A 27,465-nucleotide genomic window follows, 5' to 3' on the forward strand; every position below is an offset into this window, starting at 1 on the left:
ATGGAGTCCTCTGCATTAAGTGTCTTGAGCACATTCTCTTACCTGCTGGGAGGAGTCACTCTGTGGAGAGCAAAAAGGCTGAGATCTCACAGGTCACAACTGTAGAGAGCAGTGCAGCAGCTTGCAGCTGAACAGGTTATCTGCTTATAACTACCCACCTGCATCTGGCCCTCAGCCAGCATACACAGAGTAATTAAGGCTGCATAGCTGATAAAATTGTGGAAGTAAACCAAACACAACGTGTCTCAATCTCATCCTGTACACAAACTGCATTTCTCTGCCCATTAAGGACATTCACTGAACCAAGGCAACTGTTACAGATTTCAGCCAGAGATGCAGCCTTTGTTAAGAATGTCTCCTTGTCTTATTGGTGGGCTGTGTGCTCAGCTGCAGGGCTTCAGAAAGAACTGCAGGGCTCTGTATCTGCTCTGCCTTCTCCTCCCAAGTGTTCTGCTCATCAGGGAAGCATATGATTCACTAAGCAGTATTTTGATGTTGGCATTGGACACTTCCCATGTTCTGGTGCTCCAGTCAGGAAACAAAAGTCTCTTCTTGGGCCAAGTATAAAAAGCAAAATTGAATGCTTAGTGTCACTGACACATGGCAGCAATCCAGTTTAAAAGACCAAATCAAGTAACTGCCAAGTTTTAAACAGCATTATTTCAAGTTGAGTTTATCTAAGAAAGAAACCACTTTACATTGAAGAGTCACAGAACTAAATTCATTTTTTAAAAACAATAAAACATGACAGAAGTAGACTTCAAGTTTAACTAAATTTACAGAGCTTCCATACATCAAACAAGTCAACCAACCCTTTATTTCCATGTAGTTTGAAAATGACTAGTGACATGCCATATATTTTAAACTTTCAAGAACCAGTACTGAATATTTACATATTTACTCCATGCTTGACACTTTTCATTTCAAATTCCCTGACAGACAACAAATTAATTCATATCCCTGCTAGTTTCCAACACAGTAAACTTTCTAAAAAAATAAAACAACCTCAAACACATGGTCTAAAGGAGCGAGTCAGCTTTAAAAATACTTATGCAGCTCTCCTTAAAAAAATAGCATTAATACCTGTAATGCTTATCAGAGCTCCATCCGTTTTAGTCATTACAATTGCATTATCAGCAGAATTACATCTTCCTGTTATGTTGCCATTCAGAAAGTTGTTTGGCTTCCAATCCAAATTTTTGACCATGTAATTTTAAACAATGTTAAACCACATGCCTTTGTGAACCAGTACTATTCCCTTTAACTGCATCCAGTCAATTAACAGTTTACATTTCATAGGTTGTCTCATTGGACCTCTCAAACAGTGGGACACTGTCCCAGAGTCTCCACACTGAGAAAGTACACATACTAGGGGCCCTCTGTGGTTCAAATAAAAACCTACTTAATTTAATTGGACAGTATAAAGCCAAAAAAAATAAATTTAAAGTATAACCATACTTTAGAAACACTTAAAATAGCATGTTAAAGTTTATGATTTTAGGCAGACAAACTGTCCAAAGTAAGTCAGGATCACATAAAACAAGAACATTACAACTGGGCCTTGTTTAACCAGGCAAGGACCCCTTTTATAGCACTTTTGTACAGTCAAGAGACCAAAGCATCAGTGAAAATCAAGCTCAGCTGAGTATGACAGTGGAGATAATTTGTAAAAGTTGTATATAGCCTTTACAAAAAGATACCACTCCTCACCGCATCCAAAAAAGTAGTAAAAGGCTATTGAGAACCAGTGAATTCTGCAACACCCCACGGAGCCCAAAGGAATGCAAACATGCAAAAAGCATACTTCCCTCACTGAATTCAATATGAAAATAAATTCAGAGGTGAATCTAGTGCTAGCATTTCTTTATTAATTCCTACTTCTCCAAGTTTTTTCTTTTTGCACTATATCTCAGTCTAACTACAGAAACAAAAATCCAAACCATCTATTCAAAGGGAAGGTTTAGCATTACAGCCTCACTTTGTGGTTGTTCCATTTCTACGTCTTGTCTCTCTGCCTTCTCCTCAGCTGTGTGAGTCTGCAGAGAGGCAGACCACTCATTCACTCCAGGCTCTCTCAGACTAGAAGTATCTTGCCCTTGAACTTGAGAGCACACTCCTGTTTTCCAATGAAATAACTCTTGTGCTCCTAATGCATGAGCTGGAGTTGTAAAGTAAATGCTGGAATGTTACCTTATTCTCCCTGAAGTCAATGATACATTTTCTAAACATTTTAACAAGTGTGGGATCTTATTTAAGTGTCTAATCACATTAGCAAAGATGTACAACAAAAACATAAGTTACATTTACATTTGTATTCTTTCACAGATTAATCCATTTCAGTTAATCTTCTATCACCTGCTACTTCAACTGCTGTTAGATGGACCTCACTCATTAATAACTCAGACTGGCTAAAAAGAAAAAACTAAAAGGCTAGTGGCTCTAAACCTGAGGGGGTGTGGGGGGGGAAAACCTAAAATTGCCTTACAGATATATATATATATTTAATTATCTTGCAGTAATAAGTCACACACAAAACACCTGTACCTTTCTTTTGGCACAATGAATATTTTAGAAGTCCTTCAAGTCTTAACTCAAAGAGGTTCTTTACTGAGTATTGTCTGCTGAAGTCCACAAAAAAATTGAAACATTCTTTGAAAAAGAAAAAAAAAATTTACAATTGTACACAAAAAGTCTTGAATTTTATTGAAATTTCAAGTCTTGTATCAAACAAAAAACTTTTCTTCAGACAAAAATATTCTCTTGGTGTCCTCCAGATACCAGTAACTCTGAATTGGTCCTTTAGTGCTGCCACTTTCTTTGTCATCTTCTGAGAAGTCCACATGGTTGGGCTGTTCCATTAGGTCTCATTTTTATCGTGTGAAGGAACGTACATGACGACCTCTTCCACTGCCTCCACTAACAAACTTTCCTCTTGAGCCACCACTGCTACTACTATTAGCACTTGTCCAAGATGGTCCAATTCCTCCCCGGCCTCTGGAAGCACGATCGCGAGGACTCGGTCGGTAGCCTTAAAGCAAAGAAAAGTATACTCAGTTGGAAAAAAAAAAAAAAAAAAAAGCCCTAGGCGTAGTAGCTGCTGTGAAAGTGTAAGAAACAAAAACAAGATGAGACACAAACCGGGTCTGGTTTTCTCCTTTTAGTTTTCACTTTTCTCTTAGGCAAGCATTTTTTGCTTTGATTGGCTCTATCATTACCGTGTAGGTACGAAGACAACTGAATTGCAAAAATCGGAATGCAAAGTTAAGGTTCTGCGAGCAAGTGTTCAATTCAGCAAGTTTTATGGGTTACAGGGCAGTTCGTACGAAAGCACGTATTTGACACAGTCTCAGTCTGTGACAACTGTTCATATATGCTTAAAACATTTGCTGAATTTCAAGGTGTTTGCAGCATCCTTGCATGGTTTCATTTGTAAAGCGAAAATGAAATTCAAGGAATTCTCTATAGTTCGATGCCCATATGAATACCATGTACCTGCTGAACTTAATGGTCTCAATGGTGGCAGTGGACCCCTGTTAAAATTGCTTTGACCACCTCTACTGTCATTGTAGGTTCCCCTGGGTGTGCTCTGTGCACTCCAGCTTGAGCCTCGAGTGCCTTCACGACGACTGTAATTTCCTAGATAGGAGAGAAAAACCCAGACTGTTGAGCAAACATCACTCTTCCTTTTTTTTTTTCATTTCAATCTTTACAATACTCAAGGTGGTAAACGTTATACATTACTCAAATAAATAAAGCTAGTCTGCATCAACTCTGCAGTATTCTAACTCAAAGTCTATAAGTTACTGTATTATACACAGAATCAGGGAAAATACCTGTTTTTCAGACATGAACTCAAAGGTTTTTTATAAAATTATGTTATCTAGTGGATTTAGAAAATATCCCTATACCTTAAGTTTTTGTTGTAAAATAAATCCTAGTATTTATAACTTTAATCAATGGAAGTATTTTTTGTTTCTCCTGTGCAAGGACTTGCCCTAATCACAGGATCAAACGGAAAGGAATGCAAACTTGCGTATCTAAGAAACTTAGCACTCTCTAGCCAGAACCTCCAGATTCACTGAAAATTGAATCTTATTCCTGTCAAGATCTTCCATCCTTTTATTCAAAAAAACTCATTTAAAACCACAGATGTATTGTGATGCTTGATTTCAGTAACTACCACGTCACTAAGGTAGAGAGGGCTGTTTATTTTTCTGACTGCATGTCTGAAACACTCCAGTTGCTAAAGAGAACAGCGAGCTCCTTTTGTAACGGAGTGGGAGGGAGAGGCAACACAGGAACTCACAGCCTTGGTTCAATTCCACAGCACTCGAGAGAACCTTTTCTGTGTCAAACCAATCTCAAAAACACTGCTTCAGTACATCTTACACCAGGGATAATTAATTGCTAGTAAATCAGGTTAGTATTACTGAAGGATTTTTGACATTCATTTACCCCAATTCTAACACAGGAGATAACATACCTTTTGAAGCAGGTGGTGTAAAGAACCTGTTCTGACTGTGAAAAGCTCCCCGTCCTCCACGATTCCCTGAGAATCCACCGCGTGAAGAAATCTTCTGTGACACTTTTGGTGGCCTTTTGGCTGCTGGTATCCCATCTGGAGCAACCACTTCTTTGCTCTCTGCAGCAACAAAATCATCCACGTGCATGGAGGGTGGCCTGCTCGTATTCTGTTTCCTCTGACGGAAGATATCATGCGGTCGAATTCCTTGTCCAAATCCTCCCCTGCCTCTTCCTCTTGGTGGTGGCACAACATGAGCTCTCTTTGCAGGCTCTATGTACTCAGATTTTCCACTGTCATGACAAACCATAATTTATTTAGTTAAAGTAAAACTGTATTCATAATTAAGGTCAGGCATTCTCCATATCGGAGATGCAATTTGAAAGGTATCTGACAGTTTGAGAAGACACACACCAGTGCTGAGCACACTAACTGTTCACTCATTAAAGTCATCTTACCTTGAAGTAATGAAGGTCTCATGCTTGTGCTTGCCAAGTTTGAACCCTTTTGTGGTTTTTGTGCGGCCAGGAGATGATGGTTCTGACAAAAATGACCTCTCCAATTCAGCTTGCAAATCAAAGTCACTGCAGCCCTTCTCTGACAGTTCAATTAGGTCAACTTTTACCTGCAACGATAGAGTTTAGTTTTATCTCAACAATCATCACTAGCACCTCTGAAGAAGAAAAGATGGTGCACAAGGATGGATGAGATTCAACTAGGGTCCTTCTATCAAAGCAAAAAAGCTTCATCCTCCACCTTTTAATGCAGTAGTATGGCCCAAAATAAAAAGCAACAGTTACAGAACAGAAAAGCAGAAGATGTCTTGATGGTTTTGTATCTCAGCCAAGTCCAGGGTACAGCTTTCAAGCATGAACACCTGTCTTGTCACTGAATGTCTTGCAGTGAGGCTCTCTTTGGCTTAAGCTACTGTCCTATCCTTTTATTAATGGTGCTTCTACACAGGCATCAATGGTTTTGGATTTGCTTAAGAAATCAAAACAAAGTATTTTGCATGTAATTTTAAAAAAGAGTAAAACTAAAAAAGGATGAAAGCAACCAAATCAACAGAAACTGATTATTTGTCACATAAGAAATTAAAACACTGCCATTAGCTTAGTTACAAAAAAAAAAAAGAATACTAATGTATATTTTTCAAAATTACATTTAAAGTTTGGATTGTAAAAAACAAGATTCAGATACTGTGAAAAGTTTTTGTTCAAGTAGTCTCATTTACTACTGCCATTTTTTCCACTTTTGGCACACCAGAGCAAAGATTTAAAAAAAAAAAAAAAGTGTAGCAATCAGGCTCTTGGGATGGAAAAGAAAATAAATCATGTTCTTTGTCTACATTTAACACAAACTGCTGAAAAGCCCCAGCAGCAAGGCAAAAGAAAGTTAGGGCTGACACAACAACTGCTCCTCTAGAGATGATGACTTCTGCATTAGAGCACTGCAGAAGGTGCCAATTTTGAGGCTGCTTCCAAGTGAACTTGAAGGCATTTGATAACGACCTTTAACAAATGCCAACCCCTATCTATGGGTCAATTTACAAGGGTGAGCTCAGGAAAACAAACAGTTCAGCCACATGAATTTCTGATGCTACTAGCTCAGGTTAACCCTCATTTTTAAATCCACTTCAGTTATATTAATGAAGCCTTTTACCATATCCAGATCAGTGTCTATTTCTTCAGCTTGAAAGGGTGAGAACCACATGGACTTCAGCTGATCATCCATCACATCTGCCAACACGTATGTGGTCCTGCAAGAAAACAAACCCCAGATGGGGTTATGTTTTTTTGGTTATGAACTATAACCAACTGCAAGCATAGGCAGCATTACAGAACCTGGGGTGAATGTTGTTGCCTCACCCTTGATAGTTGCATGAAATTACATACACTGGGACTAGTAGGTAGCAGTGAAAACAGTGCTGTTTAGATCCTGTTTGTAATATTTTCATGCATAAGTTACTGCATTTTCTTAAGTCAATCACAGGCAGCATGCTCACATACTTAACCATTTTACCTGTTGTTAAACAAATTCTGAAGAGAGTCTGGTGCAGAAAGAATAGGCTCTACATCTTGGTCACTCAGTGGACAAGGATCACCTGCTGATTCCAACATCTGCCTCACTCCAACAATGTTATCCAGTAAGGATTCAAGGCCATCATCCTCCTTAGAACGATCCTAAGTCAACACAGCACAACTCAGAACTTTTTCCCCTCCTCAGAATGAAATACACTTTTGTCAATTAAAAAAAGAGGAGAATATTACACAAAGAGTCTATCCATCCACAAATAGTGAAACTAAGACATTCGAGTACACAAACAACTGCAGAGCTCCTCAGTATGCTATAAAACAAACCATGTCACCACATGCAGAGTCTAGTCTTCATTTCCAGTTGATGCAATAACCTCCCTAACATAGTCCCAAAGAAGTCATGACCCCAGGTTTTAATTAACAAGCTCCCTGCTAGAGCATTCTAACATCCTAAGTGTTGGCTATTTCTCCTTCAGCACAGTTGTGGCTTTTTATCTTTTACCATAGATGTAGGCAGCCAGAAAAGGGATAGGAGAGAGTTCAGCACTGGAAAGGCATTTGTGACCAACAGGTTGTGGAGAAGCTGTCTTATGGACCCTTCTGAATTAGCCAACTACTGCACAGCTGCCAACAATTGTGTAGGTTTACATTTTAACTCAATAAGTAGATTTAGAGGTAAGTCTGCCATTAGAATCACAGGAATGTTAGATGCATGGAATTCTGCATGTACTCTAGTTCAATCCCCCCCTGCTTGAAGCAGAACTATCAAAGCCAGACCAGATCAGGCATAACTTTATCTAGCCACATCTAAAAACTGCTCCAGTGACAGAGAGCCCACAATCACTTTGAGAAACCTGTTCCAGTAGCTGCACTTCTCTCTCAAGTGTTGCGGGTTTTTTTCCAAACGTCAACCTGAACCTCTGACGTCCTCACATGGGGCCATTGCCCCTTATTTTATCATCTGGAATTACCAAAAGGAGTTTGATTCCACCACCTTTGTCACTATTCCCCAAACAGCTGCCAAGTAGCTCTGAGATAGCTCCTTAGCCCTCTTCACCAGACTAAACAAGCCTGGCTTCCTCCTCCTCTCTCTACAGCACATGTGCTGGACATCCCTGACCACATGGAAGAACCCTCTTCAGTTTCCCTAGATCTCTCTAGAACTGGTGCATGGGCAAAGCTGGCCAAAGGTAAATGCAGCACTCCACATGAGAGCTCACCAGCATCCTGTGGTGGGAGACAGTAAGGTCAGTTGGTTCACTGACCACACTGCTTCCAGGATTGCTCAAAACACAGGCTGCCTTGTTTGCAATGACTATGCATGTCAGCCCACCTTCAACAACATCCACCATAACCACTGAGCCCTTTTCAGCACAGCCCCCATTTGTGCACAACTTCTGAACATTACCAGAGCACAGACAATGAAGTCAGAATCCATCCTGCATCAGAACAGGTGATTTTGGAGATCAGTATCAAAACGGCAACAGCTATTACCAATTCCACCAGGTATGCCACAGAACTGCACACCCCTCTCACCAAGTGGGGGACAGCCTATATTGTTTTAAAACTACAACATCGACTTGATTACTGAAATTATTTTACCATAACATGTTTCTCCAGATCAAGCAGCAAGTTTTCTGGGGTTTCTTCTTTGTTCTGCAGTAGATGTTTTAACTCTGCAGTAGATAAACCCAGCGTTCTGCCAGGATGAGATCCATCTGCTTCCATAAGGCTTCCATCATCTCCACAACATCCCTGAAATATTTGGAAAGTGGGAAATAAGTATACATAAATAGTCATTATACTTCTGGATTGCAAAATCCTCAAATTTCAAATGTACATTAGAGCAAATCTAGCAAAACAAGAGTAATCTTGATTTAAAAATATATTAAGTAAAAGCTGCATCAAGATGAATGCAGTCCTTCCCTATATAAGCTGAAATTTGTATTACAGAACTAACAAATATTTTAGATTCCTTTCTATACTACATATCAATACAGCAACTCTCTTAACAGGATGCCATGAATTTAAAACCTGGACACTATGCTATTCACTCAGGAAATAATTATGAATCAATGTCATTCTTCCTACTAAAAAACCCTCTGATTTACTAAATATACATTCTGCCCAGCTATTGCAGATGTCATTAAAAACTAAAGATGGCACTAACATTACGACGGAAAAGCCTTACACAGCAATCTGCATAGTCAACTGCTTTCTGAAGTAACTGTTCCTGAATGTGTCTCACACTGCAGTATTCACAGAAATGCAGCTGAGTTTGTCTAAGTATCCAATACAGACTCACTTACCAGGGTATCAGAGTTTAGAATCTGTCGCATAAAATCCAAAAAAGAAGAGGCCAGTTCACCTGTGTCTTTGCTAAAACTAGTTATTACTCGTTTTAAAACAGTGTACAGAGCGTTGCTGTGTTTTCTTAGAGAGCTGTTTTTATAATTAAAAGAGAGAAAATACTATATTAGTGCATAAATTGCAACCATTTCACTGTAACCTGTTATAAGAAAACTACATATATACAAAATAAATTTGGTAGATTTTATAATTATCAAGTTGAGTTTAGATTATGAAGACTAGACTGTCGTTCTTATCAGTGCTGTCCGTAGATACCTTTCAGACTGCACAGCTATAGATACTGTAGCAACACCTCTATAACCTGCAAGAAATTACTTTTTCATCTTTTGGGAGAAAAGAAATAGACAACAGAAATGTTGCTTGCACAAAGGCAAACAGATCATGCCTGCTGTTACAATTTCACTACACCCCGTGATGCCTAACTGCAGAAACAAACCAGAAAGGTAATTACTGACACAAAAAGAGCAAGGCCATGCACTGAAGCCAACAGCTAGACATATGGGATCACAGAATCATCAGCACCTTTAACCTGCTTATTTTTCATTGGTGGTTTGTAGAGCTTCCTGCACTCTGAGCAGCACAGCTCTGCAGCACTGCTTAGAAGAGCATTTTGAATGACCTTTTATTGACAAAGTTCCAGGTAGAACCTTTTTCTCTTTGGGAACTTCACAACTTCCTTGCCTCTCTGCACCTCACCTTCAGCAGACAGAAACATGTCCAGATATGGGACAAGGAACTAAGTGTCAAAACAACACAATACTGTCCAATTTACGTAGCTACTCTGTTCAAAATGGAGTGGAGTCAACAAAAGTAGTTAAATACATACGTACGTACATACATATAGATATATATGTCTATATATATATATAGACATATATATCTCCTCCTTTCAAAAGCCCTAACTGCCTGGAGGTCAGAACACCCTGAGAAAGTGCAAAATTGAATCCCCTCAAAATAGAAGGAATGACAGACAGCTCTTCAACGTCCCAGATGAGAGCTCTAACTACTGAGTGACTCAGAAGGGAAGGACATTAGCACTATATGTCATACTAATCCTCCAGCCTTGGAGTGGGGAAATGGAGGGGACAAACCTTTTTTCAATGCTTTATTTCTTGAAAGGAAGTGCTCCTGTGTGCATACTGCAGAAATTATTTAGAAGTAAAACCTCAGGTGAAGAAAGACCAAAATACTGAGTAAAACACTGAAGCTCCAAAGAGAAAGTTTGGATGCCCTATCCTCAAAATTTCCTACTAGATGAATAGGAAATTATTTCACATTGCAGAAGTTTTAAAATAACTTGAAGCTGTTGGAGATGTCTTAAAATACCATACCTCTTTAAGTGATAGAAGCCATAGTCATGCTCTGTAAGGAACATCATTGTTCGGATACATGTCAGCAGACAACTGTAACTGCTCTCAGAATTAGTCAATGTTTCCATCAGAGTGTCACAAATTAAGGGCATCAGCTCTTTACTTGGTAGGGAGTTGGAAAGCTGCTCTGACTCGGAAACAGAGCCTTCTGATGAACTTGGTAAAATGAGTGCGATATCCTATAAGAAGTGATTATTACACACATAGTAAAAAAAACATTCTGTATAGCAGCAGTAAGTACAAATCATACATTAGAGTCAGAAACACTAGCTTCTTTTACTATCCTTTTATCATCTTATTCCAGTATTTCAGTTACTACTGGCCAGTAAAACACTAATCCTGTGTATCTTTTTAAAATTTATTCTGTTAAGGGTTACAAACCCTTTACTGATTTTTAAAAACATAAAAGCTTTAAAGGGTGAAAAGTGAAAGCAGAGCCACAACTAAAAGCCACACAGACACTGGATAATATTTCATACTTGCACACAGTTTCTTGCCTAGGTAGTCAAACTGTTCCTTAATCCCAAAACATTCATCAGAATCAAGAGGCTGCAGACACATTGTAGCAAGTTTAAGACCTACTGCCCCCTCCACGTTTTACATAAAATATAACACAGTTGACTTTCACAATGTATTTGCATGGGCAAGGAGCTTGTTTATATGCAAATGGCTGAATAATCTCTACTGATAACACCCAAATGCCTTTTGCAGACATAGGTAAGCACTAAAGCAATTAAATACATGCAACCAGTAAGATAAATAACGACATGCAAATCTATGTGTGCAACTAATAAGAAACTACTGGGGCTAGTCTATGAATCAGTTTTCAGATAACATTTCTTATGTTGCTCTAGTAACTCATGCTTTTTTTAAAATGGTGCAGTTGTACAGTAGCAGCTTATCACGCACACCTTTGTACTCATATTGTGTCATTCAGTTTTTGGTCTCTGCTGAACTACCAGAACAGTGCACATAATGAAAAACAGATTATAAAATGAAAGGATTTACATTCAAGAGCAAGTCTGTCAAAGCAGCCAGCCACATACACTGTTTCTTTTTGTGTTTTAACGATGTTGGGTTTTTTTCCAAAAGGAAAAAAACGAACAGGCACTTAAGACATAACTTCATTTAATTTGTCTCCTACAATTATCCACACACATTATGTGTTAAATACAGAAAATACCTGATCACAGAGGGACTGCAAAAGGGAAGTTACATATTCAGCGCTCTGTTGATGAGTGACGTTGTCTCCAGCCGACCGCATTAAAGCCAAGAGCTCCTGGAAAACCTCTGCATACTTTTCGTCACCTTTACTAGTTCCACTGATAAGATGCAAAATAGCCAATTTACAAGCTTTGTGTGAAGCCAGGGCATCCAATAGAGCAAGCAATCGAGTGGTCTGTCCAGTGTACTGTTTCTCTTTCTCTTCTGGGTTGCTGAAAGAATATCAATGCACTTTGAAAAAGCTTCTTTGAAGTGATCTAAACAACTATAAAAACAACACTTACAGGAGTCATATAAATCTGCATTTTTTAAAAAAGCACCTAGTTTATGTACTTAAACTTAGAGTTTAATTAACTTTTTGAAAACTGCTCAACTTCACTAAATGACTTCTGGTTGCATAATAAATTAATTAATCTACTCTACATTTAACATACTATAGGGAATCTAGTGGTATACTGATAAATCTGCTTTTTTACAAACAGAATCTAATTCCACATGGACAGTTATGCTTTTAAAGAAACAACACTCGTTTGTTTAAAACCCTTGGAAAGGGTAGTATTGAACTTCCTCCAGCTTACAAACATCTACACACTTTCCTGTTATTACAGTATTGCAAACTTTCCTGGCCTATTCTTGTTATTTATATCAGATATGTCTCTTAGAAGCACTTCATAGGGTAGATAAGGCTTTGTAGGGACAGCCTGAAGAAAACCTTCCTAAAATACTTACCAAAAACACACAATGTGAAGCTGTCTACATCAAAACTCAAAAGTATAATATGGTTACTTGGCAACATTAAGCATTATCAGGACACAATACATAGCACTTTTCTGAGAATTAAGTATTATTATAATGTATAAATAGTATTTCTGAAAGTATTTTCCTCCTGCTACACCTACTATACAGAACCAAGGTGAGTTTAATAGTCCATTAAAGAAAACTTCACAACAGAAAACAGAGATACCTTTGTAGGTCTTCTACAATGAGATCCAGTACAGTCCTCATGATCAGAAGAGCAGTAGGTGAAGCCAAGTCACACAACTGAACACAAATACGTCTCAACATATGCTGAATAGGCTGGCAGGATGAACCAGAAAAAGATCGAACTATCTCTTGTATCAGTTTGGCTTGAACATGAAGATGCATACTCCACAGCTTCCTGGTGTTTAGTGCCACTGAAATATCATGGGGTTCAATTACCTGCAGAACAGAAAACCAGCTGGTTTTTCCTTTCCACTTCTATCATAAAACCTGAATTCTATCACAAGGTATAAACAAAGACTAAGTCCTAATACTGTCCTCACAAAAAAAATGCAAAACGTGCAAAAACATGCTATTTTCATTATTATCACTGAATGACAGGACACCATTCCAGCCAATTAGGCATGTCTTCAGGAGCATGGGTTGTCACACACCTTTTATGCTTCCTTATTAAAGATCACTAATTCAAGATCCATGCCAAAAAAAAAAGGAGACCCTTAATGTACTGACAGTTGGGCATTCAGGGTTAAATTCAAAGGCTTCACAGCCAATCACTTCAGTAACAGAAACAGAGTCTAGATAATTTCACATGGGACAAAAAGAACAACATGTGACTGCTAATTTAAAAAGATGCTCCAAATAAGAACAATTTTGTTTCTGTTCAAGAAGGTGTATCTTCAATTTATGTGAACAGAAATGCTTTACAGAAACTTGAATTCATCCTTGCACACACCTGTTTTTTCCACAACTACAAAAATGGTCTAAGGGTTATACATAATTACAATTCCTTAAAAACTAAACAAATCTAAACTGTACCTGAGTTGTCTGCATGGGCAGTGGAAGAGGCAACAATTCTGAAAGCAGTATAAGTCCAGAGAAAAAGCCCTCAGGAATTCTCAAAATTGAAGAGAGAACTTCCTTCAGCATTAAAGACCAAGTATTGTTAGCCAAAGTTTCTTCCGAAATGGTAAGTTTTTCATTAACACCTTGTGTAAAAGTCAACAAGATATCAACAATGTCGTTCTGAATTCTTTGTTCATCGCTATCTAAGCGGCCTGAGAGAGGAATGGAACACAGGAGCATGTGTAAAGAAACAAGTGCTGACGGAACACGCATGTCTTTGAATTCAAAAGATCCACCCCTCAGCAGTTCTGTTAACATGGTTTTCAGCAGAGTGAGTGTACAGCGGGCCATGGAAATCGTAGTAACTCTGTGAAGGGTGGTGCCCATGTTGACGTGGAGCCGCCAGGGCTGAATAAGCACACTGTTCAGCTTCTGCAACACCCGGATGAAGGTGTCCATGCCCTCTGAAGAAAAGAGCTGAATAACTGCGAGATTCCATTTCAGGTCTTTCTGTTGACCTGTGTGGGAAAGAAATAACATTTCTGTATCTCTAATTTCTCCTGGGCAATCATAGTTAAACATGTCTCAAGTGCAAAGACTCAGAGAACAAAGATTTCTATGTTAAGCAGTACAAATGCAGCAGCCATACCATGTACCAGAGGTGGTGGACATGCAATATGACACAGAACACGAAGTGCAGTAGGAAGACCAACTCCATCCGGGGTCATCAAACTGTCAATATTCTTTAAAAGAAAACAAAAAAAAAATTATTACAAGGAAGGACTTTACAGCAACTCTATCACTAGCTTAGTATTCAAATTCTGTATTCAGTTAGTGTAAGTATTCTGCAAAAATTAAGTTTGATTATTCTACCTTTTAGAAAGCAGTCACAAATAAAGCAGAAGCAAAAAAAGAAGAGTCAACATTTGCACTGTGGTTTTACTGTAAGCTAAAAGATTTAACTAGTTGGATGCCTGCATCACAGTTACCTCAGATTCTGCTTCAGAATATGTACCGGAGAGCAAGAACTGGCCTAGACCATAATTTTTAGGAAAAATATCAATTTTGGATAATAGTACATATTTCTAAATACCATGTTAGGACATATCCAAGATAATTTATCAAACTACAAAACTACTGTTCCCTAGGGCATGTAACAACAGGACAAGGGGTAGGTAATGGTTTCAAGCTAGAGAAGGGTAGATTTAGGTTGGACATTAGGAAAAAGTTATTTAATATGAGGGTGGTGGATCACTGGAACGGGTTCCCTAGAGAGGTGGTGGTGGTTCCATCCCTGGAGACATTCAAGGTCAGGCTTGATGGGGCTCTGGGCAATCTAGTCTAGTGTGAGATGTCCCTGCTTATTGTAGGGGGGTTGGCCTAGAGGACCTTTAGAGGTCTCTTCCAACCCAAGACATTCTATGACTTTATAACTGTATGAAAAAGGTCTAAGCTCACAGAGTACAATAAAAAGATAGCATTTATCTGTATTTTACTCACCTGTTTGATATATTCAATGAGATTTGGAATGCAATTTATTTCAAATCTAAGATTTTTCAAAGGTTCAAGCCACTTGCTGAGCTCTAGGGAAAAAAAAATACTTAAGAGTTAATCAAGTAACTTTTAAGCGTGTTTATGAACATAAAATTGTACTTAATTTACACAACAGGTATTAAACCCAAGGGTGATATTGTGAGGCATACATTGCAGCTGTAGCCAACTGAAAAGCATCAACAAGAATAAGACTTTGGAACAGCCACACCACTTCACATATATGGACAAGATTTTGCTCACATCAACCTGAACACTCAAATAATTTTCATCTTACTGTTTGTATTTAAGTACATTTTATAAAAGACTCCAAGGGTCTCTTAAAAAAAGCCATCAAGAGGAATGACCAAAGCACATTCCCCTAAATGTACATAACAGGTTACTACAAACTGAATACAGAACTCCTATTAAATGCCCAAATGGAGCCACTCTCTGTGATAGTATCATATATTCTCTCTGCAAGTCCTTACAGATGAACAGTTTCTCTCTTAGTCCAGAATAACCTGGAAGTCCCAATGTTGGGAGGCAGGAGAATAAAGTTTTAAAACCCACTGTTCCTGAAAATATTTAAAAGAATATGAAGGTTCAAAGGCCAACTGGATATGAACTGACAACTATTGATTGAGTTCATTATTTGGTGTAATAAACCAGCCCCACTTCATACAAAACTGTCTGATAATGGGGTGAGGAGAAAAGAAGAGGGAACTAAACTAACATACTGAGGAATTTTTATTTATTTCAGTGCATTTAAGTTTTGGAACAAATTATTGGTATGCCTACACAAGTCAGTCAAGCAGTGCAGAGCACAACTCTGCACATCAGAGCTTTAACATGCAGTTGTCACAATAGTCCTTGGCAGGCTTTTTCCCCATCAGCCCCATTCCAAATAACCATCTCTGAGTCAACGCAAGCTGGGGAACACCCTGAGACACAGTTTGGAGTTCAAATCATATAGTAGCAAGGTAACACATGTACTATTCCATACCAGTTGGCCTAGGTGCCAGAAAACAGCCCCAGATTATTTATTAGTATATACAGACCCTATAAGGCTACATCACTAAAGAAAACAACAGAAGTCAGCTCCCCAACACTAGTTTAGTCCGTTTTTACTAAAATGTGCTCTATTTTCAACACAGAAATAATTTCAAACTTCCTGCAATTATCCAAAAATCATGATAGTTAATATTATTAAACATAATTTAACTATAAAGAATTTTCTCATTAACAAAAAAAAAATTAAATTGCACATTATCTCAGTGACTTAACTAATCAGATGCAGCTGGAAAAAGGATTTCATTATATAGATCATCCAAACCAGACAATCGTGAAGCACCAATTACCCATATATAAAAGGTTTCTTCTATACATTCAAACAATTCAGTTCATAAGGGCACATACTGTACCTTGCAATTTGGTGTTATTTTCATCTGCTTTACAAAGCTTCAGCAAAGGCGCTGAGTGCTGTTCCAGCATTTGGACATCACTGGAAGACTGAACCACCAGCAGAACAAGGATGCAGGCGTAATTATAAGCAACTGACTTCTTAGACTTGGAGTCTCTGAAACACCAAGAAGGATTTTCTTTATGTTTCAGCTAATGCAACGGGATATTTTTTAAGATTTTCATTCTCTGACCCCTGAAAATCTACCTACAGATCTTTCACCTTCACTAAGGCTTGCCCATATAATTATCAACACTAAAAAAGCAACCACAAAAACAAAAAAAACATTATCCTATGCTTTCTGAAAGCTTGAAAGCTTTCTCGTACATTTACTTCACATTTATTTCAGCATTCACAAAAGATGAGAGCTGAAAGCACTGGATGGAGTTAAGTAGCAAACAATTTTATCCATAACTTAGTCTGGTTTTACAAATTTTGCTTTAAAAGCACTGCTACCTAAAGTAGTAAAACTGCCTGTCCAGATAAAATAATGACTGTTTTTAACAGTGTAAGAACTTCCAGAATTGAGAGAGTCCCATACCAGAAAAGTGCACAGTGTCATCCTCCAAGTCAAGACTTCGGCTTATTTCAGTCCCATATTACACTTGAATGAAAGCTGCTTAGTCACTTTTTTTTTTTCACATACACACCCAAAAGTCTGACCTATATCACAGCACCTTTGTGAATGATCTACACAGATTCTGGGCATTAAGTACTTGATCACACATGACAGGATGGATTTTCTATTACATTATTTTAATTAAAAGTTACCTATTTGTTTAAAACCAAAACAAATTATCTAAAAGAAAAAATATTTTATCTTAACTGAACTATTTATAAAAGATACTTTTAAAATGTAACCATATAAAGAATGTAAATAAATGCTTAAATTACCCTAAAGCTTCTTTGGAATAGTACTCCATTAAAGTAATAAGACTTTGGAGATTCTTCTCCAGATTGAATACATGAGCCACAGCAGATCTTCCCACAGGATTAAAGGTAATCAAGTAAAGGTTGTGAAGTGTTCCCAGCAGATCTGAGTGGTCAGTCTCCTCAGTGGCTGTACATCGCTGAAAGTGGCAAAATAACTCTGAAATGCACTGCAAGGTCTGTGTGGAATGCAGGAGCCACAGGGCAAATGTATCCTCATTGGCACCATCTGACTGGAGACCGTCCTCTTGATCTGGATCAGAAAACTGGCAAAGTGCTCTAATCAACAAGTTTGTTGCTTCGTATTCAGAAATAAAGAAAAGAAGACCCTTCTGTGACTGTGCCAGGAAACGCAGGATATCTCGTATAGCTTGAAGCACACCTGGATGTGCACCTGTCACGGGAATAGACAGCAGCAAAGTAATGCATTCCAGGAAATGGTGACTATGAAGGTACCTGAAAAAAACATACCGGAAAGGAATCACTAGCAGTACAATCACCTCTCAACACTGCACAATTGCATGCCTCCTAGCTTCAGAACTTACTGTTCTGTGGACTATGAGAAATAATAACTAATTATGAGTTAGTAAATATAACTGCTATATTATTTACAGAAAATAAATCCCTAACTATAAAGTACTGATCTCAAAAAAAAATCCAAAACAAAAAGAAAACCTCACCTTACATACAAGCAAAATAACACCTTATCTTTTATTAAATTTGTTGTATTTGAATCATCATTAATGCTGCATTAAATATTCTAAGAAATCAATCATTATAGCATATGTAAGAGATGATTTGAAGACTGTTTGCATATAGATAATTGTATTCAGCTGTGACCTACACCACTTCTACCAAGGAAATCTGTCAGCATTTAGAAGAATACTTTCTCGAAGCAAGAAACTTGCTAACAGAGAAATAACTCATGGGATCCTCTATGTGCCTGAAGGCAGACAGGCCTCTGTCTGTGCTGTGAAACACTAAGCTACACTGACACTACTGCACAACTTCTAAACAAGGCTGGCTACCATCTTGCCACCTCAGCACAGAGACAGATGTATTCCATACTTGTTTGATCCATACACATAGACCTGTTCCAAAAGAAAGGGAAAACTCTCTAGATCAATAACAGTACTCAAATATGCACCTGTACAGCACCTCACACAACTGGTCAGGATCTATGAATGCAACTGAAGTGCTAGCACAGTACCAGTAAGAACAAGAGGTTGACTTCTTGTTATAGGCAAGCTAGGTTGATTGGAAGCCAACAAAATAACCGGCACACTAACTATCAAACTCTCCCAAACTTTATAAGCATGATCCAGAATTCTCCAATAAAGTACCAATTCAAACATATAGAAAAGTGCTGTCAAGCTCTCCCCTAAAAACATCTATATCAAGCTGGAGGAAATACACTCTAGAAAATGAACTTGAAACTACCATACCTAAAAAGGACAGGGTAAGGATCATCCCTTTCTGGAGGGCCTGTAATGCGCGCCATGGTTGGGAAAGACTTCACAGGTGGCTGAATCGTTGTATGAGGAGCAGTTTCCATCAAATGGAAGATTTCTTCAAGAAGACTAACAAGTTTTTCCATCTCTCCTTCACTTATATTAGAAGATTCCAAAAGATTATCCATGTCCATAGGAGTCTCCACATCATTCTCATATTCTTGGTTGGTCCTTTCCAAATCCTGGTCTTGTTCTGGCTCCGTGTGATTAGGAAGAGGAGGAGTGCTCTCTGCTAACTGATCAACCACCTTTTTAATATCTGACAGAATCTCATAGAAGTGACATTTCTGGAGAATTGCAGAACCAGCAGTAACTACTCTCACAGTCTGGTCTAATAATATGAGTTCCAGGAGTTTCTGGTAACCGCTTTTTTCATGTACCTCTACACCACCCCTTAGAAACATTTCCATTCCCTCGGTCATACTAATAACACTATCCAAAGCTTTAAAAGCATTAAGTTTGAGGGAGGATGAAACGTGATCTGCAAACAACAGTTCAAATAACACATTAATAACTCCTGCCTGCAAGAGTGCTGTTATTCCTTGAGTCCCACATTCTGCTAACGAGGATACCAGTTTTGTCCCAGCTTTGAGCTGTCGGACATTCAAAGCAATGGGCTGTTTGAGAGCTACCTGAAGGTTTAAAGCTTGCAGGGTCCAGTCTACTAGCTGGGTAATATAGTCTTGCTTTGTGTCTTTCACCAGCAAGTAGCTCAAACCTTTTACAATTAAACTTGGAATTTCTTCTAATGCAGTTACCCACTTTGCACCTCTTTCCTCTTGATATAATTCCAGCAATTCAGTTAATTTAACTGAGGCTTCCACTGCCCCTGTATTTTCTTTTTCTGGGTCTTGGTCCTTTATTTTACCAACTTCATTTTCAAATACAGTCTTGTAAGGGCAGCTGAAGTATAAAAGAGGTCCAAGCTCCCTTTCAAAAGGTTCATAAGTCACAGGAGGCACAGATGCTAGATCCTCAGGAGTATATTCAATATCGAAGCTCGGATACTTAAAAGTTTCACGTTCCAGGTCAGCAATTCCATCTTCGTCACTTGAAATCTGCTCATATCCATCATCTCCTAAAAAGATTCAGTTATGAAATAAAATCAATTATGGATAAACCAGTTCATAACTGCTGAGAATCTATTAAAAATTAAGAAGTAATTATTTATTTAACACAAATACTACTGTTTAGAGAGCAATCATACACTAACACACAGAAAGCTTTCTCTCTCCAGATATAAGTGAAAGCCCCAGATGACAGATTTTTTTTTTATGCAACAATGGAAACATTTAGAAGAATGTATAAAGCAAAAAATGTAACCAGGATACACATTACCACAAGAACATTGTCCAATTTTCTTCCTATGATTGCATCTGTCATAAAACTTCTAGCCTGAAATTTTCAATGGGTATGAGTGGAAACTTTAGGTAATACAAAAATATGAATATTGACAATGTTATAAACAACTTTATTTGATTTTTAATTAAGAAATAATTTCTTTCACCACTTTATTACATTTTTAAACAAAACAGATAACAAGATTGAATGTTCATTCTCTCCTAGAAAAGCTGTATCAATTTTTCTCTACTTCTAGAAAGTAACAAGAAGATTTACTATCATAGAATGTCTTGGGTTGGAAGGGACCCCTAAAGGTCATCTAGTCAAATCCTCCACAGCAGGGACATCTCCAGCTAGGCCAAATTGCTCAGAGCTCCATCTCCAAGGATGGTGCCTCCACCACCTCTCTAGGCCCTCTCTTTTTATAAAAGAGGTGCTCCAGCCCTCTGATCACTTTCATTGGCCTCCTCTGGACATGCTCTGATAGGTCCACATCCTTCTTGTGCTGGGGGCACCAGAGCTGGACACAGTACTCCAGATGAGGTCTCACCAGGGCAGAGTAGAGGGGCAGAATCACCTCTCTCCACCTGCTGGCCACACTTCTGTTGATGCAGCCCAGGATGCAGTTGGCCTTCTGGGCTGCAATTACACATTGGTGATTCATGTCCAGCTTTTCATCAACTGGTACCCCCAGGTCTTTTTCCACAGGGCTGCTCTCCAGCATGTCTTGCCCCAGCCTGTACTCATATCTCTGGTTGCCCTGGCCTAGGTGCAGGACGCTGCACTTGGCCTTGTTGAACCTCATGAGGTTCACCCAGGCCCACTTCTCCAATTTCTCCAGGTCCCTCTGGATGGCTATATAGAACTCTGGATGATTATAGGACTATAAAGGAATGAATATTCCACAGCAAAATTCTCAACAGATGTCAGAACCATAAGGCAGGAAATGGTGCAATGACAACAGGAAGAAGATCCAGTTCTTTTCACACCTAGCCATCATAATGGTACTGCCAACAAAATATTGTAAATCTGTTATTTTTTCCTTTACTTTTTACCAGTACACTCACCTTCACCTTCTTCCTCCTCTTCACCCTCTTCTTCATCTTCATCTTCTTCCTCATCTTCCTCTTCCTCATCAGCAATACTCTCTTCTACTGTTTGCCCATCATCATCGTCATCTTCATCATCATCCTCCTCCTCAACGTCCACATCATCTTCATCTTCTCCTTCTTCTGGTTGATCTTCCTCCACTTCTCCATCATCAGAATACTGGCTTTCTTGATGAATAGACGTTCGATCAGGAGAAATGGGCTCAAAGTAATCCTCCCTATGGTCCACATCATCTTCTTTTTCCCCAACCACTAAAAATATATATAAAGTTTATGAAATAAGGGTACTTATCTGAAATCCAATGCTCAATAACACGTTTTAGAATTTTGCATTGCACATATTGGAGAAATAAAAGAAGCATCTTGAAGAAGTTCTTCAGGCTATCTGATTGAACACAAGCGCAATCATTCAGTTCAGTAAGACTATAAAGAACTACAGAGTTCTGGGCACTTTTAAGCTATATGGAAACCAGAAAACTCAAGAGATGCTGCAGAGGGATGAAGGACAATAAATGACAGTGTTAAGAGAACATTTATGTAAAATATGAGCAGCATGTTCAAGCAGTGTATTGATCAGCAGTTGATATTCTCAATTCTACGAACTTTTAAATTGGTACAATTTAACATAGCAAACATATTTTCTTTCAAATCCCTTTCCTAAAAATTAATCTGTCCAGCAGGAGTAACAGCAGACAGGAAGCCTCACTCTAGGCAGGAACACAGAGTTCTGCCTTCACTAAGCAGCACAAGCAGCAGATAAAACAACCTTTTTTCATTCTACCTGACACTGGCATAGGTTCATCCTCATCATCATCAGGAGGAGGAGGGCCTGGAGGTGTCCTTGGTCCTCTAGGTTGTGGTCTTGGAGGACTGCCATTGAACTGGTCTTCTTTCTCTCCATCAACTATATTCATTGTGAAAATAAAAACTTGCATTTAATGGAATTGTAGGAATAGAAGCAGGAAATTTTAGTTCCTCAGTGCTATTTTTCACTAGAGAACACCTTCATTTCTCAACTTTCATTTAAAATTAATTCTGCATCTGCAGTATATGAGGTACTTTCTGAAGTCACTTTTGATGTAAACAAGAACTAGAACAAAAAGGAAGTTTATGAACATTATTGGGTTTTTAATATAACACTGGGTTAAAATTAGCATAACATTTCCATTTTTGGCTTTGACACTAGCAATACTGTAACTACCAATATCTGAGTTACTTTAACAAAATAAAAAAAAAGTTTATATTTCAATCAACTGGTTTACAACAGTTTACAACTGTTTTTCACTACACAGAGTATTCAAATTCTGCAGCCAAATAACTGCACTTTCAACAAGACAGTTCCAATTTCAAATCTAAAACCAAAAATGAAGCAGAAACTTGATAATGGATTCTATTCATGGTCATTCTAACATGAAGACAAGGCAAACACTCCTCTCTAATTTACTTTACATACAAGTCACAAAAGAAAAGTTATTATGACCCTGACATTTTCTTGCTATGATTTTAGTCCTATTTTAATCACTTCTGTTGAGATTTCAATCATCTAAATTTCCATGGGTTCACACAATTAAACTGCATGTTGAACATCCTAATTAATTAGCAATAGAACAGGTAACCCACTCTCAATAAAGCATTAGAAAATAATCTACTTAAAACGATTTGATATGAGTCTAAAAGAAAAAATTAAAGAACAAAGACATAAAGCTAGAAAAATAAAGTCACTGAAGTGTAAATCATGAAAGCTGGGTTTTTTGCAGATGGGATACTATAATGTTGATTTATATATTTTTTTAAATCTGTCTTCTCATGAGGCTTACCATGTTTTGGGTTTCTCTTCAAACCAGGCTGTTGCTGGGGAGGTGGTGGTGGAGGTGGGGGGGGGAGGAGGTGACTCTCTTTCATGACTTATTACCCTGTCAACTGAGCCATATATTGCCAAAGTCAGACAGTTGTACCACCCTCGTAGAACCAATCCATCTGTGTTGACCTATTAAAAAAAAAATAGAAAAAGCACTTGAAACCAACATAATACTACTTCAGAAAAGTTCTTTTACTATCACTCTACCCGTATCTACATAAAAGTAAGAAAGGAGGATCAAAAATTAAAGTATCTCTTCACCCTACTTTAAATAGATCCATCATTACAACTAATAAATAATCTTTCTCTCAAAGCACTCAGTTCCTTGCCTTATCTTGTCTAATCTAGTATAGACTGCTGATGAAAAAAAACTGTCCCCTGGGCCACACAAATACTGATCTGAATGAAATACACCCAAACAGAACTGAAAATTATCTCCTTAGCTGTGGCCTGTAGCCAGTGTTCTGATTCATCTTTGCTCATAAGTAGTGGATAATCCTGCTGGTAACCTCTATAGGAACTGTCAAGCAATCAAATCATCTACAAGTCATAGCATTATAGATGCAGACTGTAAAGGAATCAGTATTTGAAGGTTTTTGAAGATCTTAAGCAATGAATGGTTTACATAATGCTAAGGCACCACACGTAACCCTATTGATACCTAAATGGCAGAGATGTAGAAAAGGAGGTTTAAATCACATTGCATTACCTTTGCATTGGGTCTGAAAATAATGGAAGTGTTTTCATCATATTCAAGGCTGTTAAATAAAAACCAAAGTTATTGTCTGTTAATATACTGCACGTTTACAGAAATGAAACACAGAAGTACTAAACACATAAGCCAATAATAAAACACCAAATAAATACATTATCTTAAAAACAAGAGTGCAAAATTACTTATTTCTACAGAATACTTTTCATTAATATTTATGGACTCCATAAGTTTAAAAATAATAGAAACTTTTCTTCTCTTAAGCATGAATCTCTGGTATCCCACACAGACTGGAAGAAAAGGACAATAATCCAAACTAGCAAAAACATTTAAATCATGTCAGATACAGATTCTCTATTGTGCATTTTCTGTACTATTGAAATCTCAGGAAGAAAAGTTAGATAACGAACTCATGCACTACTGATGAAAGTATTTACCTGCCCAGCCTATCAAAAACAGGGGCACTTGGCTTGCTGACATTGTTGAAAAACAAGTCCAGTTGAAATGTATGTGGGGATGTCTCTCTGAAAACAGAACACAGGCAAAGTTAAATCTGTTGAGCTCCTTATCAGAGTAAGCAAAACTAACAAGTTAGACTGCTTAAATAATTCCCAAAAACAATTACAAGTTCAGCAGACACAAAAGTGCATTTTACCTTTTTATATAGGAGGGTCTATTGAGATATACAAGTTTGAGAAAAACAACAACACAGGAAGGTGTTCCTGAATCAGGCACCAGGTATCTCACCTACCCATAGGCCCTATTGTCAGGCAAACTTGTGTGAGCTCTCACTCCTGGAGGAATGACACGGACTTCATTTATGTAAACAACGCATGGAAAACGAACGACATCTATATTGGTGCTTTGCTAAAAAACAAAGAATAAAGGAAGTGTAAGAAATGTAAAATGGAAACAACATCATGTACTCGTTCTTTTAATAATCAAACCAAGGTTGCAATCCTAATAATTACAAAATCCAAATATGTTAAATGTTAAACACTGTTAGATAGAAAAGTCTGTTGTTTTGGGGTTTTTAATAATTTTTTGGCACTTTTCATACACTTCTATAAAAACAGTATTAAAATGTTACTGGTTGATTAACATAATTGGATCCCTTTATTTGTGAGAATCTTTTAAAGAGTAACAGGTTGGTTTTTTTTCTAACAGATGATGTGTTGGTAAAGGTAAAAACTGGAACTTAAATTATACTCAGTCTTTCTTTAATATGTCTCCCTTCTAATAAAACATCTCAATTTCATAGTTAAACAAAAAAATAAAATGTGCGTTTTCATTTTAAGCCTTAACAAATGTTCCATTTCAAATGTAATGTTAGAAATTATAATGATACTATAAATCTGATTTACTAGACCTGTAAAAAAAATTTTGTCTGAGGCTCATTTCTCCAGTTTTGCAAAAACATCTGCAAACCACTTGCAAATAACATTTCTGTTTACCATAGAAATACCAAGTATAAGGGAAGGTTATGCTTCAGCACTCCTAAAAGATGTCTGAACAAACTAGGATGTAATCATAAAGTCACAGTGACTTCCCATGTTGTAGCCACCAAATTAATACTGAGTCTCCTCTCACTAGATTCACTACATTAGGTCTTACTACATCTATATATCATCTCTATCATATACACACTTTTAAAAAGTAGACATAGATCAACTATATGTCCAACCGTAAGCATTAAAAGACTTTCTTGAACAGACACTCAGAATTATGTCTCTCACTGAATATGTTTCCAATCAGCAAACTGGATTAGCAGACTACCAAAAAAAACACAACCCAACAACAGCAAGACCCAAACTTACATAAGTATCTAACAATGTAACTGAAAAATGAAAATTAAAAACCAAATTGATCTGCAATCAAAAGTCATGTAATTTTCATCCAATTCAGGAAGCAAAAGAAACCTCAAAATTACCAGCATAATGCAACACCGTACTAAGATTTTTAGAAAACTAATAAAGTCACCAGTAAAATTTTAAAAACAATGTTTAAGCATGTACTTTTGGGCATATATTACCGCCATTTAATAAGAAATCTATGCACACATCCTTTAGCACACAAATACAGCATTTCATCCTAAGGGTGGTCACACTACAAACAAAAGCAACCCTGTGATGCCAGGGAGCACAGCTTTATTAACAGGAATGGGGTGACTGTAGCCTGGGAGGAGTGACAGCTGCTCTGCCTTTAGAAAAGGTATGTGTGTCACAAGGGAGACTTGAGTCCTGGAGGAAAGGCCACTGCTCAGGACGCTGTGTTCCCAGCAGCACTGCCCCAAAAAAAAAAAATTCCTGCTTAGATGATACAGGATTATGCCCCGACGGCCTCATGGATCATCAGGATTGCAAGGGAATTCACTTTCCCCCAAAAAAAAACCAAAAACAAACAACAAACCTACATCAGAACTGTTCAACACATGTTAAACTGCACTGCTAAACCAAAGAAATATGTATTATTTTTTTTTTTAGGAATCCCAGCAAGGCTTTCCAAGAAGTGCAAGTTCAAAGGTAAGGCTCACTATTTAGCTGAAGAATTAGTATATAGATATACTAGCATAGATACAACTATATATGGTATAAAGAAGGCTTTCCTGCAAATTTTAAAATAGATTTCTTTTCTTTAATGAAAATTCAGTATGTTTCAGGTTTGGAAAACATCAGCGGCAAGAATGAAAGTGGCAGAAAACATTATACACAATTGATAACGTGCAAATAAAAGAATATACTGTCCTGGGGGGAAAGAGAAGTGGCTACTGTCTCCTACCCACACAAACAGCAACGGTGAGTGTTTTTTGCCCCATACTGTCTTAAATGATAGAATGAAAAATACATGTCAGTCACCCTGATCCTGGCAGCTAGAAAGCATTTTGGAATAGTATCCGGCTTGGTTTTAATTGCAGGATCAGCTCAAAATACTTCATTTTCTTCCCGTAAAGCCCCTCCAAGAACACAGCGCCTTCCTCAGGTTACAGTACATTTGATGCCTTCCCCCTCGTGGTCCCCTTTTTCCACCCCGAACAACACGGAGCCCTGGGCAAACCTGCAGCAACAGTAGCGGCTTCGAGGATGCTCAAGATGCCAAGAGCCTGGAAGTGGAATGTTTGTATGATCTCCTACTGCTAAAAGGATCCTGAAATACTCCTTTTGTTCACGGCTGCGTAAATCTAAGGGAACACATGACGCGCACGCAATTACCCACCCTTCTCGTTACCTACAGAAAAGCACCCGCTATCTCTCCAGCAGACAAGTACGACCCTCCGCTTGACTTCCTCCCTTAGGGGCTTCCCCCCGGCTACCTACAATCCCGGCTCCCGCCCCACCGCCGCAGCCTCCCTCAGCCCTGCCCGCAGCGCCCCGGCACCGAGCGAGGCTGCAGGGCAGGCGGGGCGGCAGCGGAGACGGCCCCTCGGCGGGCACCGGGCCGGGCCCTGCCCCCTCCGCTCCGGACACCGCCGGGGCCTACCCCAGCCCCGCTCCGCTCCGCCGCGCCGCGCCCGGCACGGGCAAGGCTGCGCGGCGGCACGCAGGAGCGGGGAGCGCCAAGGAGGCGGCAGCCCTGCCCCCCTGCCTCGCTCCGCGTTACCTCCGCGCTTTGGTGCTTGAACGTGTCTAAGAACAGCAGCTCGGTTGCGGTGTCCACCGCCATCTTGGC

General features: G+C 38.5%; 1 protein-coding gene across 1 annotated transcript; it reads right to left on the bottom strand.

The window, feature by feature from the left end:
* Positions 1-657: 657 nt before the first annotated feature.
* Positions 658-27,465, bottom strand: VIRMA (vir like m6A methyltransferase associated). Its single transcript, XM_051611121.1, is given in 25 exon segments — positions 658-3,028; positions 3,493-3,636; positions 4,484-4,815; positions 4,981-5,147; positions 6,185-6,281; positions 6,545-6,705; positions 8,161-8,313; positions 8,868-9,000; positions 10,260-10,477; positions 11,482-11,734; positions 12,487-12,722; positions 13,320-13,864; positions 13,996-14,089; positions 14,847-14,929; positions 16,301-16,455; positions 17,233-17,724; positions 18,714-19,857; positions 21,188-21,481; positions 22,011-22,133; positions 23,047-23,110; positions 23,112-23,216; positions 23,797-23,845; positions 24,237-24,323; positions 24,551-24,666; positions 27,397-27,465. Coding segments are annotated over 25 exon segments (5,466 nt in total). The 5' UTR covers positions 27,460-27,465; the 3' UTR covers positions 658-2,870.

The sequence above is a fragment of the Apus apus genome, chromosome 2 (assembly GCF_020740795.1).
Source record: "Apus apus isolate bApuApu2 chromosome 2, bApuApu2.pri.cur, whole genome shotgun sequence".
NCBI lineage: Eukaryota > Metazoa > Chordata > Aves > Apodiformes > Apodidae > Apus > Apus apus.